Source organism: Musca vetustissima, unplaced genomic scaffold (genome assembly GCF_032173495.1).
Source record: "Musca vetustissima isolate MV318-11 ecotype Yass unplaced genomic scaffold, APGP_CSIRO_Mvet_v1 utg6038, whole genome shotgun sequence".
In the NCBI taxonomy this organism is placed as follows: domain Eukaryota; kingdom Metazoa; phylum Arthropoda; class Insecta; order Diptera; family Muscidae; genus Musca; species Musca vetustissima.
In genome coordinates, this window is record NW_026880962.1 from 42393 (window position 1) to 64855 (window position 22463).

The 22463-nt window shown below is 35.2% G+C and overlaps 1 protein-coding gene across 1 annotated transcript; it reads left to right on the forward strand.

Annotated features, from left to right (window-relative positions):
* Nucleotides 1–1782: 1782 nt before the first annotated feature.
* On the forward strand, nt 1783–22324 carry LOC133326949 (odorant receptor coreceptor). The gene is made up of 7 exons (XM_061535559.1): nt 1783–2090; nt 2414–2550; nt 2627–3004; nt 3082–3283; nt 16423–16627; nt 21607–21762; nt 22264–22324. Exons 1-7 carry the CDS (start codon nt 1783–1785, stop codon nt 22312–22314), a joined length of 1437 nt encoding a protein of 478 aa, XP_061391543.1. The 3' UTR covers nt 22315–22324.
* The last annotated feature ends 139 nt before the right edge of the window (nt 22325–22463 follow it).

Sequence of the window (22463 nt, forward strand, 5' to 3'; positions counted from 1 at the left end):
CTTAAAGTGATCTCATTTAAATATAAAAATTGTGAAATTGTGAAATAAAACTTGCCCGGTACATCATTAATTATAATTACATCGACATATTGGCTTTAATAGAGTTCTGCTTATATAAGGAAGATTTCGATTAAAAGTTGGAGAAATTTAGTATTTCTGGTGCGTTGCGTGTTAAAAATCCTCATTATTCAATACATCGGAAGTCGCGGTAGTATAGGAGTTGTAAATAAATGGCAGTACTGTTGTGATAGGAATTTTACAGCTTGTTTGCATAGTTTCACTTATTTGTCTATGAAGTCCCTCCCGTTTTTCACTACATCGGAAGTTTTTTTTTACAATTCACAAAATTATCAATAAATTTTATGTACAAATTTTAAAGCATTTTAAAGTGGGGCACATTCGGCCATATACAGATTGTGCAATATTATTTCCTTAAAATATTTTTGAGTTTGTCTTTAAAACTAATCCTTTAATATGGCTCGAAATTGCATGTATTGACGAATGTATTGACGAAATCGCTTGTATTGACGAAAATGCGATAGAAAACCCCTATTTCTGATGGTGTGTGCGAACTTGAGATGTAAACGTCCGCCGCTAGAAAATAAATTCCTATAATTCAAACATTGTGTGGCGTATTTAAACCAAATAGAGCCTTTAGAGGATCAGAATTTCAACCCGACTGATAGCAATGACAATTACCCGGCTATGACTATGGTGCCGACTGTGCCCCATCAAATGCCGAAGCTACCCCGGGTTGGGCACATTCGGCGAATTTGACTTTTTTTTTAAACTGTAAAATATTTTAACTAATACTATTTTTTATATCTTTTTGGTACTATTTTTTTATAATTAATTATAAAATTAAGTTGTTATATATGTTGAATAAGTGCTGAGATATAAAGCTCTAAAAAAAGTGCCGAAGGTGCTACTAATTTCCCAAATTTGTCCACACATTCCCCTTCGCTTATCATTGAGAATGCTGCATACCAAATTTAAGAGTTCTACTTCCAACCGATGCGGCGAAATGCAGTTTTTAGTACTTTTCTGTACAATTTTAGTACTAATTTGTAATAGCTTAAGCTACATGCCAAGTTTCAGATATCTAACTCTACCATTCAGATATAATATTTAGTACCTCTTATGTAGGCAAAACTGCATACCAAATTTCAGAGCTCTTCATCTAACCGTTCCCGCGTAATAATGTTCTTAGTACTTTTTAATACGATTTTTCAAAAACAATATTTTAAGTTTCTAGCTTTAGCCGTTTCGTTGGGCGTTGATGATCAGTCAGTCACTAATAACTTAACCTTACCAAAAGATGGTTTGGGTATCATATAGTTGGCTTCATCTGGGTTTGGTCCTTGCTCATTTTTAGTACTAATTTTAGTAAAAAATGATATTATACATTAAATAATTGTAAATGCTATTCCTTCTAGATTAATTTTAATATTTAGGTCTAAAAAAATTTGGTTTATTCAACCAGATATGAAAGAAGAAATTTTTCATTTATATCTGCATAGCACTACAAGTTTCGCCAGCGGTATCCAACGTTTCGTTGTGCTCCGGAACAGTAACACTTTTGTTTGTTTGTGTACCGGAACACTAACGATAAAAATATTTTAGTTTTTGCGAACACTTGGTGTAGGCTCGGTACGGACAGTCCTTTGATTACATTTAAATTCAAATATCGATGTTATGATGATATCCATCTACACGACTAAATATCTTGTTCTCAACAATTTACATTAATTGTCCCTTTTCTTTATCCTTAACCTCCAACAGATGCAAGCCAATCTGCAGCCAACGAAGTATACCGGCCTTGTGGCCGATCTGATGCCCAACATCAAGTTGATGAAATATTCGGGCTTGTTTATGCATGCATTCACCGGAGGCTCTGCATTGCTGAAAAATGTCTACTCATCCATACACTTGGTGCTGATAGTGCTGCAGTTCATCTTCATCCTTGTCAACATGGCCCTGAATGCCGACGAGGTTAATGAATTGTCCGGCAATACAATTACGGCACTATTCTTTACGCATTGCATTACGAAATTCGTTTATCTGGCAGTGAATCAAAAGAACTTTTACAGGTAAGTGAGTGTGTGTGTGCCGCCAGAGGCTGGGAGCCAAGCATCTCTTACCATCTGATGGGTGACTGTTGTGCCCCGAAGAACTTGTTTATGCCCAAGGAGATGGAGATTTCCATCAAGCGTATATTAAATGTATTGTGCCGTCCATTGACAGTTTCTCTGTGTGTCCTCCTCTGTCCAAGATGCATCAATTAATCGAACAATTTATTTTTAATTACACATTCCGTCCTGGTGTCGATGCTGATGTTCGCTTTGCATGGCTGCCACTTTTAATATTGCCCCGCTGTCGTTGTTGGTCGACTGGTTGGTGGGTGAATTTCTAGAACACTTAACATTTGGAATCAGCCAAACTCCCACCCTCTGTTTGCGGAGTCGGATGCTCGCTATCATTCAATTGCTTTGGCTAAAATGCGAAAGTTGTTCTTCTTGGTAATGTTGACGACTGTGGCCTCGGCCGTTGGTAAGATTCCCAGTTAATAGACTGAGTGGTCATTAATTAATTTTCTTCTTCTTTTTCTTCTTCGATTCCTTTATAGCATGGATTACCATTACATTCTTTGGCGAGAGTGTCAAGTTCGCCACTGATAAGGAAACCAACTCTACCATTACCGTACCCATTCCACGGCTGCCCATTAAATCATTCTATCCCTGGGATGCAAGTAGTGGCATGTTCTATATGATATCCTTTGGCTATCAGGCCTACTACTTGCTCTTCTCTATGGTCCATTCGAATTTGTGCGATGTCCTTTTCTGTTCCTGGTTGATATTCGCCTGTGAACAGCTGCAGCATCTGAAGGGCATAATGAAACCATTGATGGAGTTGTCAGCATCGTTGGATACCTATCGACCTAATTCGGCAGCATTGTTTCGTTCGTTGTCGGCTAATTCGAAATCTGAATTAATTCAAAATGAAGGTTAGTAAGGCGGCTAGTGGCAAGCGCACCATTTGTTGTCCTATTTTATGCTGTTGTCCTTTGATTTGTCTTTGCAGAAAAAGAACCTGTCAATGATTTGGATATGTCGGGCATATACAGTACAAAGGCGGATTGGGGTGCCCAGTTTCGTGCTCCGTCAACTCTGCAGACCTTCAATGGCATAAACGGCGCCAATCCCAATGGCCTGACAAAGAAACAGGAAATGATGGTACGCAGTGCCATCAAATATTGGGTTGAACGTCACAAGCATGTTGTCAGGTAAGAAGAAGAGTTTTTGTTATTAAATATTTTACAAGTAAACAGAAAATGTGGGAATTGGAAACAGAAATACAAATTTCCGTTTTTCCATTTACATCTCGGACAGACAGTATGCATAAAACATTGGAAATAACAAAAATGGGTTGAGCCAGCGCAAATTTCAATTACATCGAATGAAAATTTCGGTTAGACCACCAATATAAATGGACTTATATTGAATTGTTTCTGAAAAATTTTCCAAACCCCTGGAATGCTAAACTACTACGACTTAGGTTGAAAAGGTCTACTATTGGAAATAATCAAAACACCAAAGATGGGGACGTGCCTTACAGTCTTGGGGACTATATCAAAACACCAAGAACTCGGATTGACAAATTATAGCCACATCGGTTGGAAAATAAGGAGGATAAAACATGGACCGCTTTTTCTCATATTCAATACCAACAAGTGAGGTGGGTATCATCGGAAGGAATTAGACGGATAGCCTTCACCACTTTGGAAGACCATTGACGTGGGTCTTTGTTTGCATAAAATTGAGCAATATTAATTATGGGAGCTATATGGCGTAGTACAGCGTGCTGTCCAAAGTTTCATCTCAATCGGATGCACTATTTTATTAGGAGAGAGGAGAAACGTATTCTCAAAAGAAAGGACAAGAAAAACGAGAGCGTGAGCAAATCGAGATATACAGGAGTCAGAATGAAGTCCGGAAATTTTACTAGCGAGTAAAACACCAAACCGACGGCTTTGATGCAGACACATCATCCCGTAGAGATGAAGTATGAAACCTGGTGACAGATACGGACAGCGTGTTGAGGATCTGGAAGGAGCATTTTGCAAAGCTTCTAGTATCAAATAGTAACGGTGCAGAAGACTTCCCAGATACCTAATAAGCGATGATGGTATAGATTATATACCAACTAGCAATGCGGCTTCAGATCTGGTGAATCCACCATAGACCAGACTGCGCCAAATCTTGGAAAAGACCAACGAAAAACACATCGACACATTCCACCTATTCATCGACGATAAAGCCGACATTCGACAGCCCAATCCGCTCAGAGTGAAAAGACCCACGAAAAACACATCGACACATTCCACCTATTCATCGACTATAAAGCCGACATTCGACAGCCCAATCTGCTCAGATTGGGTTCGGCTATGCAGGATAACTTTTACTGGCACACGGTCAGCAGTTAAAGTCCGAAAGGACCTATCGGAGCTCTTCAATACCGAACGAGTATTTAAAGTTGGACTGGCAGTAAATGGCAAGAAGACCAAGCTGATGGTACCAACGCGCAAGACGTACAGTTGACACGACCAACTTTAAAACTACAGCTTCGAGGTAGTGAAAGATGTTATATACCTAGGAGAAGAATAGTGTTGGCAAACAGATACTACTATGGTCTGAGTAAACAATTCACACTGTACAAGATGCTTATAGAGTAACTTCCGGTAATGTGGACCACCATTTTCTTTTTTTGATATTGTGGGCGTACCAACGGTAAAAACTGAAAACAAATTGTTTTCACAACATAGTAGATTTGTTGGCTAAATATATTCCAGGTCAAAAATTATAAGCTGCAAAAAAAAAAAAAATAACTTGGCGTGTAATGTGGACCAGTATGTGTGGGTAATGAGTATCAGTAAGTCAGGTAGGTTGTGGTTTGGTTGTGATAAATTTAAATTTATTACACTCTTGGGTAACAATGAATGCAAAAATATATGGGTTCATGTTTTGGAATAGCCCCATTTAAGGGTACCGCCCCATTTGCGGTTTGTCCAACCGAAGCACCTGTAATTTCGCATATCGAGTTTTCAGAGGATAGAATATCTCATCGCATATTAAATTCACCCACGTTTCGAACTCGCCCTCATGAAAAGGACCCACTTTTTTATAGTGGTCCACATTACCAGACATTGAATATTTTTATTTAGAAATAATTATCGGCTTCAAAAATGAATAAAACTTAAAAATCGCCGATTGTAATTACAGCTAAACGTATATTTTTGTTAAAGGAAACAAGAAAACCACATAACTTCTTTATATTCCAGATAAACAAAGTATTCGACTATTTTGCAGACACGTTCGACTATTGTGCTAAAAAATATTCAAATCACACTTTTACAGTCAGAGCTACATCTTCTACTACTACATTTTCAACATTGCAATTATTTATTAAAAACCAATTTTGATGTTTGTTTTCACTAATAAGGAAAATATTTATCAAGGCGGCATTGACATATTTCAAGCATTTTCTTAGATATGGGGGTGGTCCACATTTGACGCATGGTCCACAGTACCCCAAGTTACTCTACTATCCGTGCTGTTGTATGGATCTTGGAGTATTTGAGAGAAAATTTCTCAGAAAGATCTATGGGCCGATCTGCATCGACAGTAAATATCGCCATCGAATGAACAATGAGCTGTACCATCTATTTTCGGACATCGACATAGTCAGACGTATCGAGCTGCAGCGACTACGTTGACTTGGTCATGTTGTGAGAATGGATGATGATGTCCCCGCTCAAAAGGCATATCAAAGCGAGCCAACTGATGGTTCAGACAGAAGGGGAAGGCCACGAATTCGATGAAAAGATCAAGTGGAAGACAACATCTCATGATCTTTTAAATTGGATAAGCTGCGCAAAAGACCCAAGAGCCCGGAAATCTTTTTTTAAACTCGGCGTATGCAACAAATGTCCTGTCTCAAGCCAGCAAGACAGACAAACCTGGCTATATCAACAATTTGGTCTTAGATAAACCGTATGACCTTCTGAGCCAAATGAAAATTTACAAAACTCCACAAATAATTGTGTAGAGGCCTGAAAATTGCAATTTTTTTCTTTTAATCTTGAATATGTTTCATAAAAACTTATTGCGAATAATTAATCCATAAAACAGTAATTACAAAAATAATTACACTTTCTAAAGTAATATGCATTTGCTTATAAATATTTGAAATACACTTGTATAATTCCTTCTAAATCAATAATAATTTCATTTGCCATTGACAATATAATCGACAAAGTATCAATGTATGTATGTGTGTGTGTGTTTTGTGTAAATTTACCTTATGGTCTGGTGTTGTTGGGCGGAAGGAAACAGTTTCTGTTGACGGAAATTCAAATTTTAATTACAAACAAAACGGCAGCAGCAACAAAAACCGTTTAACTTTCAAATACATCTGGCATAGTCGTTTTGTCGAGTGGCAGACGACAGACAGACAGACAAGTGGTAGTAAGGAATCAATAAAATGAAAACTGACACAACTTGTGTTGTTTCCCAGACAAGTCAGTTAGCGTTTACTAACACCGTTGCTGTTGCTGTCATCTTCATCAGCGTTTATTTTGTCATCATCATCATTGTCGTCGTCGTTCGTCCTATCGATAATTGGGTTGTTGATTTGTTTGTGTTGGTAGAGGGTTATTTATTCAGTGAAAGGACAACAAAATGCCCAACGCTATCAACAGCTTTGGTTACATTTGGTTTTCACTTTTGGCATATTTATTTTTGCTTGTATTTGCACTTGGAGTGGGGGCAGGATAGCACTGCTGAAAGGCGAAGTCATCATCATTGTATCATCGTCATAAACGTTGAAGGCTTGTGTTTTTTCTGCATTATTTGTCATGGTTTTTTTGTCCCCATCCTATTCAAGTTTATTTGTTTCGGTTTGTCTTCTACGGATAAAAAGTAAATATTTTAATTACTTAAAACAACAATCGATATGTCGATAGGGAAGGAGTGTCTCAAGTCCAATACCCATTTCATAATATCCTTGAGGAATTTAAATGGTAAATTAAAAAACACTTCAAAATTTATGGGGTAAATAAAAAAGTCATTTTCATAACATTGCGTTATTTAATTGTATGTGTCAATGTTGCAATGAGGTCAAATGTTCTACATTATGTCCATCTACAGATTGAATATTTATATCCTACACAAGGGTTTTTGTGGGTTTACCATACATTAGTTTTTATATTAATTGAATTAAAAACATCTTGAAATACTTGGTCTACATCTATCATCGTACACAAAACTATGAATCTAGGCATAGCTAGTAAATACTAACGAAGGAATAGGAATACTAACGAAGTCCGAAGTTTAAACCAATTTGGACAATATTTTCTTATGATATAAAATATTTGTTTCTCTTCGCAATTTTGTGAGGGAAGAAGGAGCCGACTTTTGTCGTATAAAAGTGCATATACTCTTATTAGCCTTAAAGTAGTAGTCCGTCCATCCATGTGTTTTTGTGAACATAAATGCGACCTGTACGTATTTATGAACCAAATTTGATGACATTTGGCACAGGACGAACCCTATCGGAGAAATCGGTTCAGATTTGGATATAGCTCCCATATATATTTCCGTCCGAGTGTATGTAAATCGTACACTAAACTGCAAGATGAGTCCGATTGCGAAAACATTTTGCACAAGGTATTCAATTAGATCCTAACTGATGTATACGAAGTTTTGTTGAAATCGGTTCAGATTCACATATAACTTGCATATATATTTTTGGCCGACTTTATGTAAATGGTACCCCAAACTCGAAGGTCCGACTGAAACATTTTCTTTTCGACTGGGACGAATTTGTGCACAATCAGCAGAGATGGGTTTTATCAACATTCAATCTGAAAATTGATAAAATCGGTTATTCAATTTAATAAAATTTACAATTTTATAAAATATTGACGCTTTCTGGGAAAGGACTTGATCTGGGACTTGTAAAGATAATAGGATCGCTTGAAATAGGATTTATAAATATTGAACATTTTGACCCTTTGTGGGGGAGGTACTAGAAGGAATGCACCAATGGGTCCCATCTTCCTAATTGGTCTAGGCTTGGTAAAGATAATAGTTTGTACAATGTTTGGTTGAAATCGGATAGTACGTTAGCATGATCCTATAAAATTTATTTTTTGTACAATTTTGAACATTTTGTGGGGGAGGTACAAGAAGGAGTGGACTGATATTCCCCATCTTCGAACTTGAACTAAGTTTGAAAGAAAATTTACAAAGTTTGGTAGAAATCGGTTACTCCCTTCGAGAGTTATCGTGCGCATCAGCCAGCCAGACAGACGGACATTTGAAAATCGGCTCCAAATTGTCTGAAACGGATTCGGTCCAAAGAAACATGGGGTCTAAAACCAATATTTCAATAAGGCACATTTTTTCCGTATCAAAGTGTATATATCCTCATTAGGTATTAGGTTGAGGGTGTAAAAAGTAATGCCCTTTTTAGTCTGAAGACTGAGGGTATAACATGTGATAAGTTCTATTCGAATTGGTTGAGATATACATATTACTTTGTATAAATTTAATCAATAGTTATATTACAAATTCTTTTATCAGATATTCCATATATCCATAAAAGTGGCCCGATTTTGTTCTTTTCTTTATGGGTTTATAATATTAAATTCAAATCCATGATTCTATACCAAGAATCTGCTTCTGCAGTTGGAGAAGTATTCACTTGGACCAAAGACCAGCCTTATGCGTTTCCACAATAATTTGGTTAATATCTTAGACGACCTAAATCTTATTCCCAATGTTTAAAAACAATTCGGATTAATAGACTTATTGGCCTCGACGACTAACAACACAGACAGGTCTATTAACGTTAGAAGATCAGGTGTCAATGCGAGCTGACCTATCGGCCCTGTGACAATCTTAAGTGACTCTAAAGCGGGTGATATGATCTAACGGTCGTTTGAATCAACCCTATGACGAGCAGACCCACATTTGGGTAGAGCTTCCATATAAAACTACCCTACATTATTAAATAGAAGTATCCGTAATTTTTAATTGGTAAAGCGGGTGATATGATCTAACGGTCGTTTGAATCAACCCTATGACGAGCAGACCCACATTTGGGTAGAGCTTCCATATAAAACTACCCTACATTATTAAATAGAAGTATCCGTATTTTTTTAATTGGTACAAAAACTTATTATAAAGGCTTTAGGCACATTTTTCAATGTAAATGGAGGTTAATGGTATTGTTGGTTCCTCAACATCGGACCATGATTAAGTATAGTATTCATATAACGGTTAATTCCGGACTTGGACACATTTCCCAATAGTAGTAGCTGTAGCACTGTATTTTGGTTTCAATAAAAATACCTTCTTACCAAAAATTTTTAATATCGGTCCACGTTTTACATTATCCCCATATAAAAATACAATTAGCATTCCCTAAATACCATTTTCTTTTTTTGTTAGAATTTTGAATTTATTATCGAATTTAGTATTTCGAACATCGCATCGTTTTAGTGTTTATCCCTTTCAAACACAACGACATTAAAAATTTGTGTGATGTATTTGTGAAAAAATGGAACAGGTACCACTTGTTACGTTCCTTCCAAGTTTTTTCTCTATTTTCTATGTACTAAAGGGATAACAAAGCAATAAAAATTAATAACATTTCGATACAAATGTTTATTTAAAAATTGTCAAGTCACACAATTGATTAGAGTAACTTCGGGTAATGTGGACCACCATTTTCTTTTTTTGATATTGTGGGCGTAACAACGGTAAAATATAAAAAAAATTGTTTTCACAACATGGTAGATTTGTTGGCTAATTATATTCCAGGTCAAAAATTATATATATTTGTCCATAAAAATTTTATTGCATTATATTTCAAAAAACTCTAAACTGCGAGTAAAAATAACTTGGCGGGTAATGTGGACCAGTATGTGTGGGTAATGAGGATCAGTAAGTTAAAGGTAGGTTGTGGATTAATTGTGATAAATTTCAATTTATTGCACTCTTGGGTAACAATGAATGCAAAAATATAGGGGTCCATGTTTTGGAATAGCCCCCATTAAGGGTACCACCCCATTTGCGGTATTTTGAAGGTCCTTGCTTCATTATCCAACCGAGGCACTATAATTTCGGATATTGAGTTTTCGGAGGATAGAATACCTCCTCGCATATTAAATGCGTCCTTGTTTCGAACTCGTCCTCATGAAAATGTCCCACTTCTTTATAGTGTCCACATTACCCGACATTGAATATTTTTATTTAAAAATAATTATCGGCTTCAAAAATGAATAAAAATTTAAAAATAACCGAAAGTAATTACAGATAAACGTGTATTTTTGTTAAAGAAAACAAGAAAACCACATAACCTCTTTATATTCGGGAAAAACAAAATGTTCGACTATTTTACAAAATCGTTCGACTATTGCGCTAAAAAATTTTCAAATCACACTTTTACAATCAGAGCTACATCTTCTACTACTACATTTTCAACATTGCAATTATTTATTAAAAACCAAGTTTGATTTTTGTTTTCACTAATTAGGAAAATATTTATCAAGGTGGCATTGACATATTTCAAGCATTTTCTTAGATATGGGGGGTGGTCCACATTTGACGCATGGTCCACATTACCAGAAGTTACTCTAAGCTGTGTCTGGCGGGGTTATGGCGTCGTACAAAACGTTGTCGATGATATAAGGGTTAATTACAAAACTTAGTGGCATAAAATTGTAGCATACTTTTTGGATGACAGTTTTTTAGCATTGTCGATAATGCCGTTCACCAACTTAACAGAATTATAAGATCATCATATGTTCCAAATGCTGTTACAAATGCTGTTACAAACAGCACATAACTCATTTCACATCTATTGCTAACTAGACATACATAGGCTAGAAGATTTTAATACCATTTTAATCAATAAGGCATACCAAGCCATACCCATTACCCTCACTCTTTTTAGGGAATAATTTTTCAAAATTGTTAGGTCGTATAAGAAAATTCAACAACTACAGAAGGTCAAATCAGAAACCAACATCAGCAGCAGCAACAACAACAACATCCGTTATTGATTTATTGAATGTAATAAACATAAATCTGCCACCCAAGGACAAATGAATGGTGGTGTTATCGAAAATAAGAAATTTTGTTTCAATGCCGCAAAACAGCAATGTATACATATGTACATACATATATACTTATGTTAGCACAGCATTATGGGGTTGAACAACGACATATTAATATTTGTCATTGGATAACTGTCAGAGGAATAATAAATAAATGTGTGTTTCACAAAAATATTGTCCCAACACATTTCTATAACTAAAGTTAAAACAAACTACGAAAAAATATATGTAATGTGTTATGTTTGGTGCGTAAATATGTCACTTTTTTGTTTACGTGATTTAAGAAAGATATAAATATAGCGTGATAATGCCGACATCCCTTTTACGTGTTTACTTTTATTATTACTATGGGACAGGCTTCTGAATGTGTATAAAAACAAAAAAAGGACATACAAATGGCATACCTTTTCCTAATTGGTTAAAATTTAAAACGGCAGGATTAATACTTATTTTCAATATCGGAGATGGAGAATTTCAAAAGACAAATGCTGCATTGCGGGGTCAAGGACATATTTTTCCTAAATATATACAACTCTTTTAGGAAAAAAATAAAATAAAATTTGATATAACATGCAGGCTTATATCATACACAATTAAACACTTTTTGTATTTTTGTAAACAAAGTGCAGTTTGCACTTCTTATCCGAATAAGATGACATTCTGGCATTGACATGACATTCTCAGATTGGGACGTATATATTTCGCAAAGCCAAATTACATTATCATTATTATGGCCCATCTCGTTTCCTTCCGCCTGTTATAAACATTCTTTAAAAAAAACATTTTGTGGAAGAGATAACAGATAGAGGTGATCGTCACTCAAATATGCAAAATATTTATTTGTTCTATTAAGGGGACAATTCGAACATACACTAATTCAAGAATGTCCCTATAAAATTCCAAGTGAAAATCTCAACGATTTTTAAAGATAAAGCCGATTTATTGTGTTAGCATCACTTAGCGGCAAGAGTGATTCCGCCTTTTCTCGGAACAGTGTTTTATGAATTTGTGAGTATATAGCTATCGTATGAACTAGGACAAATCCAATCAGTGAAAATCTTCCTCATTTTTTAATTTAGCCCATTGAAAATCTTGAAAATTTAAAATCGAGAATAGAGGGGGTTCCCACAAGTGCCAATTTCTGTACTGACAATAACAACCAGTTCATTTTTATGCACGTACATACAGGGTGAGATAAAAAACGCCATAATTTTTTTACATTATTTTTATACCCTTCACCACACTGTGGTACAGGGTATTATGTTTTTGTGCATATGTTTGTAACAGATAAAAGGAAACGAGATAGAAACATGGTTGCTTTTGAGAATATGCATAGAATCACTTTCTGAGTCGATTTATGCATGTCCGTCCGTCCGTCCGTCTGTAGATGTTAAATTGTAGACGAAGTACACGTCGCATTTATGATCCGATTTGGATGAAATTGGTGAAATCGGTTCAGATTTAGATATAGCTCCCATATATATTTTCGTCCGATATTGGCACCAAAGTCCCTATATATCTTCCGGTTTGCAATTTGGCATAGCGTACTGATTTATGTCCAGAATGATGTGTGCCAAGTTTCGTGAAAATCGGTTCAGATTTAGATATAGCTGCCATATATAGGTTTGTCCGATTTAAGGTAAATTGGGCACCAAAGTCCCTATATATTCTTCGATACTTACTAAATTTTGCGTAGGGTGCTGAATTAAATCCCGAACGATGTGTGCTAAGTTTCGTGAAAATCGGTTCGGATATAGATATAGCTCCCATATATATTTTCGTCCAATATACATGTTTCGATTTGCACGCAATTTGGTATAGCGCATTGAACTGAGTCTAGAATTACATATGTTAAGTTTCGTGAAAATCGGTTCCGATTTAGATATAGCTCCCATATATAGTTTCGTCCGATTTTATGTAAATAGTTTGATAGCGTACTAAATTATGGTACCATATATATTTAAACTGGAACTATATTTTTAACAGTGCGGCATACTGAGTAGCGTGTATCAAGTTTTCTATGAATCAATTTCCATAAATTTGTCCCATTGTACACTAACGGTTCTTAATCTGCCAAATTGAAATTAAATTTAGCATAGGTTGCAGAGGGAACATTGACATGAAATTGTTAGGATACATATGTACAATATACAAAAAGTGGTGAAGGGTATCATATAGTCGGCCCAGTCCGACTTTACTACTATCCTTACTGGTTTTTGATTTTATTGAGTGAAAGCAAAAATGTCGGAAATAGCATCAATAGCATCATTTTAGAATAAGTTTAGATTTGTTTGAATTGGTCACCTTTGGCACGAATTATGGCCTTCAAACGGCCAATGAAACCGTCACACGCTGCCCGAATATTGCTCTTCGGTATTTTGTCCCATTCCCCGGGGAAGCGCTTGCTTGAGGTGATCGACACTTTGGAATTTTTAGTGCCAACCTTGCCTCTTGAACCTCTTTTTGTAATAATTCTTGGGTGGCGCGTGTTGAAAGTGATGGTGCAGCACTATCGACCGTGGCATCATGGTATTAATCGTATACGATTAATACTATCGGCTGCTATAGCGGCCCACACCATCACCATAGCCGGCGCTTGAGTTCTGGTGGCCAACCGAAGGTGCACATTATCAGCTGACCTCTTTGGCAAGTAAACACGATCATTTTGTTTGTTTACAAACTGCTAGACAACGAATTATTTTTCATCGGAGAAAATATTGTCACCAAAATGCTTTTGTACGCTTGTAAACAATAAAATGTGCTGTCACTGGAATAATTTTAAAAGCTGTCGGACGAGTGGCTTAGAAACGACTGCAGTCTGAGGTTGTTTGCAGTTTTTTGATCTCACCCCGTACATCATATAACGAAATAGATATTCTGTAAACTTGATAAAAATTTTTGTTTGTGAAAAGTATTAGCAAATTTAATGGAGATTTTTCCTAAAATCTGAAAACCTCAAAACGTGAATCGATGTTGATAACACATGGTTGGGTGCAAAATGTGTATAAAATCCTCAAAATACTGCAATTCATGATGTGCAGAATATGCCCTCTGCAGATTGGGCATATTGATTGACTACATTGTGTAGGAATTGGAGAATATTCGTGGATATCATAATGTGATGGGCTATGCCGAATTGAGGAATCCCATACTTTGTATGGCAATATGGTGGAATACGGCTATGTGGGAACAACCTAAAACGCGTAACAACTATTTTAATATAAAAAGGGGGTTATATAATCGATTTCATCCAGACTTTAATATTAATATTTATTCCAAATTTAGTTTAAGTTCGAAGATGGGGAATATCGGTCCACTCCTTCTGGTACCTCACTCACAAAATGGTCAAAATTTGTGCTAAAAATTGAATTTATAATAATATGCAAACAGACTATCCGATTTTAAAGAAGCTTTGTTCAACTTATTATCATTACCAAGTCTAGATGAAGAAGGAATATGGGGTCCATTGATTCACTACTTATGGAACCTCCCCCCCCAGAGGGTAAATATTTTCAATATTTATATATCCAATATCAGGCTAATGAAATGTCCGATTTTAACCAAACTTTGCACAAACTATTACCTTTACCAAGACTAGATCATGTTTAAAGATGGGACCCCTTGGTCCACTCCTTCTGGTACCTCCCCCACAAAATGGTCAAAATTGTGCTAAAAATTAATTTTATAATAATACGGCTATGTGGGAACGAAACTTTATTCAACCTATTTTTAACGAAACTTTATTCAACCTATTATCTTTACCAAACCTAGATCAAGTATGAAGATTGGACCGTTTGGTCCACTCCATCTAGTACCTCCCACACAAGTGGTCAACATTTTCAATATTTATAAATCCAATATTAGGCGAATGGAATACCCGATTTGAACCAAATTTTGCACAAGATGTTACGCAAACCATAGATTGAGGGTATATATCTGTTGGCAACGCCGACAGACACTTTTTTACGAGAAATTTGGTACCTAATAACAAACCAATGGTGTCAAATTTTAGCGAATTCGCTTGAAAAAGGCGCTCAAGAACCCCCAAAATACCGAAAATTGGGGTTACCCTTATATAGGAGCTATGCCTAAACGTGGACCGATATAGTCCATCTTCGAACTTGACTTGCCTGCAGACAAAAGACTCTATGCAAAATTACAATTCGCGATCTATCCCAATTCGTTTAGACGCTAGAGCGATTACAACAGACACACGGACATGCCTAAATCACCATTGGATTTTACGCTGATCAAGGATATATATACTTTATAGGGACGGAAATTATTATTTCGATGAGTTACAAACAGAAAAACAAACTGAATATACCCTCCATACTATGGTGGAGGGTGTAAAAACCGAAAAAAATACACAAAACAGCCATAAATAAAATATGCAAATGCAATATGAGGGATATATCCATAGGATAAGCCAATTGTGAATAGGGAGGAAGGAAGTGAAGGTCAAATATTGGGAACAAGTCAGTAACTAATATCAGTATCAGTTACCAATCAGGAAGGCAGGATAACACATGGAAATTTTACTCATTTTTGTAAAGTTAATGCGAGCATATAATTTTAAAATTAAAATTATTATATATTGCAACTGCATATAGGTTGCTTACTTGTTGATCGTAGCAATATGATTTTCAAATTAAACGTTAACTTTAACGTTAATAACTTTAAAAATATTATATATTTTTATAGTGCTCATGATGAAGGTATAAAGACCTTTTTATTTGTTGTAGTAAATGTGCGTGTTATCTCAAAAATTTACCATGGCGATTGGCTATTTTTATGCTCCGGTGACATTCTCTTCTATAGTTTTGCGGTTACATAATTTACAAACGAATGTAAATATAAGTATATTAATTAATATCCCTTTCAACTTTTATATATGGTATCGGAAATTTTTTCTATATCATTAAAGAAATCGAAATAAGAATTTTTAATTGCTGCAATTCGACATCGTACACATTCGATTTAAAGTAATCTATTTGTTAAATTGTGTCGAAAACATATGTATGTATATTTGCTACACTTCATACTACAACTACCCATAGTTGACTGTGCAAAAATCCTTAAAGTATACAAACCCTCTATTTTACAATGTCCTTACTACATGTATACATGTACATATATCTACATATGTTTATTTGAAAATGTCTAAAGTGTCACAATATTTGTTTGTATATTTTTGTACATACATATGTATTTATTTTTTTGCTGTTGTTTGTTTGTAGATTGGTAGCTGCTATTGGTGATACATACGGTGCCGCCCTGTTGCTTCACATGTTGACATCGACCATTAAATTAACGCTGTTGGCGTACCAGGCAACCAAAATCACGGGTGTAAATGTTTACGCTTTCACTGTGATCGGTTACTTGGGCTATGCACTGGCCCAAGTATTTCACTTCTGTATTTTTGGCAATCGTTTAATTGAGGAGGTAAGTAGACTGTCTGTCTATCCAAACACCCATCCACCCACCGCCGTCACTCCCACCACAGCCTGGTGCTACATTACTACTATTAAACTAACAATAATACCCTGCAGAAAATAACAAACGAAAGCAAATCACATTAAACAAACGGCAGAAAGTAAATTCAATTCGTTTCATTTCGTTTCGACATGAAAAAATACAATTTAGCTGACTGGCTGCCTAACTGTTGGTTGGTTTTCAGTACAGAAGCTTCAAACTAGGAAATGCAACTTTACTTTGATCTGCACACTTACCCCCCGCACTCACACACACAAACAACTATCCATTGGCCAATGTACCCCAAAGAACTTCCGCACCATGAACACAACAAAAGTGCAAGTCTACATTCTGTTGCTTTGGGTGTTTTCTGCTACTGCTTCTTCTTTTTCTTTGTTGTCGTCTTGCTAGTTTATCTTGCATTTGGTCGAAATGTTTGAAAAGACCTCGACAGGACAACAACTGACCATGAAAAGCACAACGAAAACACAAAGGACAGACTCAACCATGACCAACATCCGCCTGAAGTGCACTCTCATGTCATGTTAGGTACTCAACATCATCCCAAAAATTCGTAAGCCGGAAATGCACTCAAAAGCTTTTATAATAGCAAACTTTGATAGTGCCACCTCCCTCTTTCCCTTCCTATCAGGGCTGCTTGGGCAAACTTTCCTGGGGAATCATGCTGTTGCTTTGTGAGTGGCATTTTCTATAGATTTTGGGTAAATAATAAGCAAAAAATTTTGGTTTACTTTGCCCAAAAGAAGATGTTGTTGTTGTTGTTTCTTCTACTACTTTGTGAATTGAAATATTTTTATTTCAAGAATCGAATTTCGGATAATTTGATTAAGGGAGAATTTTCAATATGTTTGCAAAAAAAAATAAATTATATTATATTATTAATTCTTTTTCTTGGAAATATAAATAACAAGTTGTAGTTGTTTTGGATATTATAGTTTATGGACGATCGAAAGAAGTGTGTGGGTTGTTCGATGCTACGATCGATACGAAGTTTTACACAACCATTAAAAATGGGTATTGAAGAACATGTATCTAGTTTGATTAAATTCGGCTCAGTATAGTTACCTTATGCGTCCTTCCGTCTGTCCATATAATTTGTGTAGATCTGGTTTTGTTCAAAAACGATACATACAGCCTTTGGTAATGATGGTATTTAGGGGATCAAATGGTCCAGAAACTTTATTTTCTATTCGATCTGTCAATATTACAGAAATTGTCAATGTTAAATTGGTATTAATTGCAGTGGGACGAATATACATATATATATATATATATACCAAAGTTTACATGTTGTGTGCCGAACAACCTTAAACTTTGACAAAATTAGGTTATTTATCTAAAACTAGCAAATTCGTACCTTAACAATCATAGGTACGAATTTCTAAAACTTCACATAATTACAAATTTCCATTACTGCCTACATCATGCAATCCAATGGAAAATCTTATTGCCCAACTTCAGGATTCCAGCTTTATTGGTTAACTCTTAATCCAAATTGTACCAAATTTAGTGGCATTTAGTACTCATTACTAGAAATTTCCAAAATTTTCTACTTACCCCAATCCTACACACCTCCAAATTTTAAGATACTAGGTCCATCGGTTTATCTAAAATTAAAATTGTACTAAATTTAGTGCACATACACAGTACTAATTTCCAAAACTACGCACATACCACAATTCTACACTCCAAAAGTAATCTTAATTTCAAATTTCAGTATTCCAGATCTGTTGGTTCACCTGAATTCACATTGTATCAAATTTAGTACCCATAATCACAAATTTCCAAATCTCCATGTCCCAATTATACACTTCAACAGTAATTTTAAATTCAAATTTCAGGATTCCAGTTCTATCAGATCACCTAAATCGAAATTGTACCAAATTTATTACCATTTAGTACACATAAGTACCAACTTCCATTACTACCTACAACATCCAATATAAATTTTATTTCCCAATTTCAGGATTCCAGACCTATCGGTTACCCTAAATCCAAATTGTACAAAATTTAGTACACATAAGTACGAATTTCCAAAGCTATTTACATACCTCAATACTACAACAGTAATATTAATTTCAATTATTTGGTATTCCAGCTCTATCGGTACACATAAGTACTATTCGTACACATAAGTACAAATTTCCAAAACTATCTAAATATCCCAATCCTACACCCCAACAGGAATCCTGACTCCAAATTACTGGATTCTCTATCGGTTCTCTCAAAATTCCAAATTGCACCAAATTTAGTAAACACAAGTACCAATTCACAAAACTACCTACATACCCCAATTCTACACACCAAATTCAAATTTTATCAAAGTAGTAAGTCTTATATAATACCCTTACACAAATCTGGTAGTCTAACATTTAATTAGATTGCTAAATTAAGTGCCATTCCAAAATTTCCATTCCAAATTACTACTGTAATTTCACACAAAATTCAACCCTTGTTAAGTCCATATCAACATGGTTTTCGTAGTGGTCTTTCAACTATTACCAATCTTATACACTTTACTTCTACTGTGATAAAGGGATTTGTTCAGCGTAAACAAACCGATACAATTTATACAGACTTTAGTAATGCTTTTGATAGGGTTAACCATGAACTTTTACTTTATAAATTAAATCATATTGGCTTTAGTATAAATTTGGTAAATTGGATTTCATCTTACTTACAAAATAGGACACAACTAGTTTTGTTTGAGGGATGTCTTTCAAAATCGATTAATGTTCCATCAGGTGTTCCGCAAGGAAGTCACCTAGACCCGATTCTGTTTCTATTGTTTGTAAACGATTTGCCAAATTCTGTATCGCATTCCAAATTGCTAATGTATGCAGATGATGTGAAGTTGTTCATTACCCATTATTCTAAAAAGCAAGCTGATTTACTCCAGCATGATTTAATTAGCCTATTTCAATGGTGCAGCTTAAATTGTATGGACTTGAATTTTGTAAACATATGTGTTTTTCTAGAAATTCTTCTTCGATAAGACATTACTATATCAATGGTTCGGTTTTATCAACTTTAGATTCTTTCGTTGATCTTGGTTTTCTAATGGATCCAAAATTAAATTTTAACAATCATGTGATATCTATTGTAAATAAAGCCTATGGTGTCTTAGGATTTATAAAACGGTGAGCCAAAGAATTCTCGGATCCATATTTAACGAAACAACTAGTTACGTCTCTTGTTAGACCTATTTTAGAATATGGTTCTGTTGTATGGGATCCCCAATATGCAATATATTCTGATAAAATCGAATCCGTGCAGAAACAGTTTTTTTGCACTGAGATGATTACATTGGAATATTAGTTTTCTGTTGCCATCTTATACTAGCAGGTTAAAATTAATTCGTTTGCCTACATTGAAAAGTAGACGTATTAGTTTGAATACTATGATGGTACTAAAAATATTAAATGGTAATATACCTTCGGATTTCCTAATTTCTTCTATTAGAATAAATGTGCCTGTCCGATTAAGTAGACACTATCAACGTTTTATATGTAGACTTCCACCGCACGAATTACTCTAAGGGAGATCATCTTAGTAAAATGTGTATTGACTTTAACTCTGTATACTCAAATGTAGATTTTTGCTTGAGCGTAGAACAAATAAAATCTAATATTATGGAATTTTTAAATGAGTAGTAAAACTTAATAACAAAGTGGCTGTTGAAGTAGATTCTGTAGCTGGTTTTTCTATTCCACTCTCAAATCCCATCATGATACGGATCATGGTGTGTACGCGATCCCTACGTAAGGGGAGGTCGCCCCCTCGGTCGGCAGGGGTGGGAATGAGAGGCGTGGGAACGTCGAAAAAAGTACCATTTAGTACCCATAAGTACAAATATCCAAAATTACATCCATACCACCAATTCTACTCTCCAACAATAATCTTATTTCCAAATGTTAGTGTTTCAGCACTACCGGTTCACATAAATCCAAATTTAGTACCATTCAGTACACATTAGAAGAAATTTCCAAAACCTCCTACGTACCCCAATTTTACACCCTATTTCCCAACAGTGATCCTATTTCCAAATTTCATGATTCTAGCTCTATTGGTTCACCCAAAATTCAAAATGTACCAAATTTAATACACTTATGGACGAATTTTCCAAACTACTAACATACCTCAATTCTACAATGCAGTAGTAGTCTTATTTGAAAACTTTAGTTTTGCAGCTCTATGGGTGCACACATATCCAAATTGTAGCAAATATAGTACCATTTAGCACTTTTCTACTCATAAGTACAAATATCCAAAACAACCTACATATCTCAATCAAATTTAAGTATTCCAGCTCCATCCGTTCCTCCAAATTAAAATTGTACCAAATTTATTCCTGTTTAGTACTTTTCGTGTACATGAATACACACATCCAAAATCAGCTCCTGATATCGGCCCTACTTCTCAACCTTAATTTGTATTCCAGATTTTATGTTAATTATACCAAATTTACAAAATTGTTCCAAATTTAGTACTTTTCGGATACTTATAGTTCAAATGTCATCAATGACCCTCATTTCAAATTTAAGAGGTCTAGCCAAATACAAATGGTATCACATTTAGTACTTTTCGTGTCGTTGTAATATGAATTTCCAAAAACCCTGCCTTATCTGACACCTTTCGACCAAGAGTGACCCTCACACGAAATTTCTAGCTTCAGCCGTTTCACCGTCTGGGCGGTGATGAATCGTTAAATCAGTCAGCAGTGAATCAGTAAGTCAGTCATACAATCAAACTAGGTATAGAAAAAAAACGTACCAAGTTCGGCTCAGATTTAGATTCATTGATGATGCAAATAATTGGTCATATTATCGCCATGAGCTCCAGCAAGTAACGATGCTACGAGAATCAAGCCTATGTGTTTCACTGTCTAATCCAAAAATAACTCCATTTATTTTCCCATTTTCATTTAGAGCTCATCGGTTATGGAAGCTGCTTATTCTTGTCATTGGTATGACGGTTCGGAGGAGGCTAAAACTTTTGTGCAAATCGTTTGTCAGCAATGTCAGAAGGCCATGTCTATATCGGGAGCAAAATTCTTTACAGTTTCATTGGATTTGTTTGCATCGGTGAGTATGTAATGTTAACTAATATATTTAATACAGACAAATTAAAATTGTTTTCTAATATCATTCATAAAAAATGATTTTAAATTAATTCACCACATAATCATGTATGTGTAAATGAAACTTAATGGCTTCGAAGATGACTCATTTTGAGACTGCCAAAGAAAAGTTAATTTTCATAACGTCTATCTACGTAAACTAACATTTTTGCCACGCTCATATAGACAAAATGCTTAAATTTTCTATCCTTCATTATGAAACTGTTATATTTTTAGATAACGATTTAAATAAACAAATACTTACATTTGAGTCGTTTATTTTTAAAGTGTTTTAAGTCCATTTTTGTTATATTTGGATATTTAAATGATTGGATTTTATTTGTTTCAATATTTTTGGTCGGGAAACCAAGAAGTGTATTAGAACTTAAAAGGGACTTAAACCATTTTAAAATTTCAATGCAAGATTTTTTTTTTAATCAGTAATTTTTTGTTGCCTCCCTTCTAGGTCCTGGGTGCCGTTGTCACATATTTCATGGTGTTGGTGCAACTCAAATAAGACCATCAAACCATCATCATTGTCGTCATCATCACCACCAAAAGGCAATCATCAGCAGCATCTGCTACGGCTAAAAATCAACCACAACCAAACGCTCACACATGGAAACAACTGTGTGCCATGGAGAAATTTGCATGAAATACAAATGC

Bases quoted from the DNA above. Each gene is read 5' to 3' on its own strand.
- LOC133326949 (XM_061535559.1), top strand. From the start codon at position 1,783: ATGCAAGCCAATCTGCAGCCAACGAAGTATACCGGCCTTGTGGCCGAT. The intron at 2,091-2,413 runs GTAAGTGAGTGT...GTGAATTTCTAG, and splicing joins AATCAAAAGAACTTTTACAG to AACACTTAACATTTGGAATC. The intron at 21,763-22,263 runs GTGAGTATGTAA...CCTCCCTTCTAG, and splicing joins CATTGGATTTGTTTGCATCG to GTCCTGGGTGCCGTTGTCAC.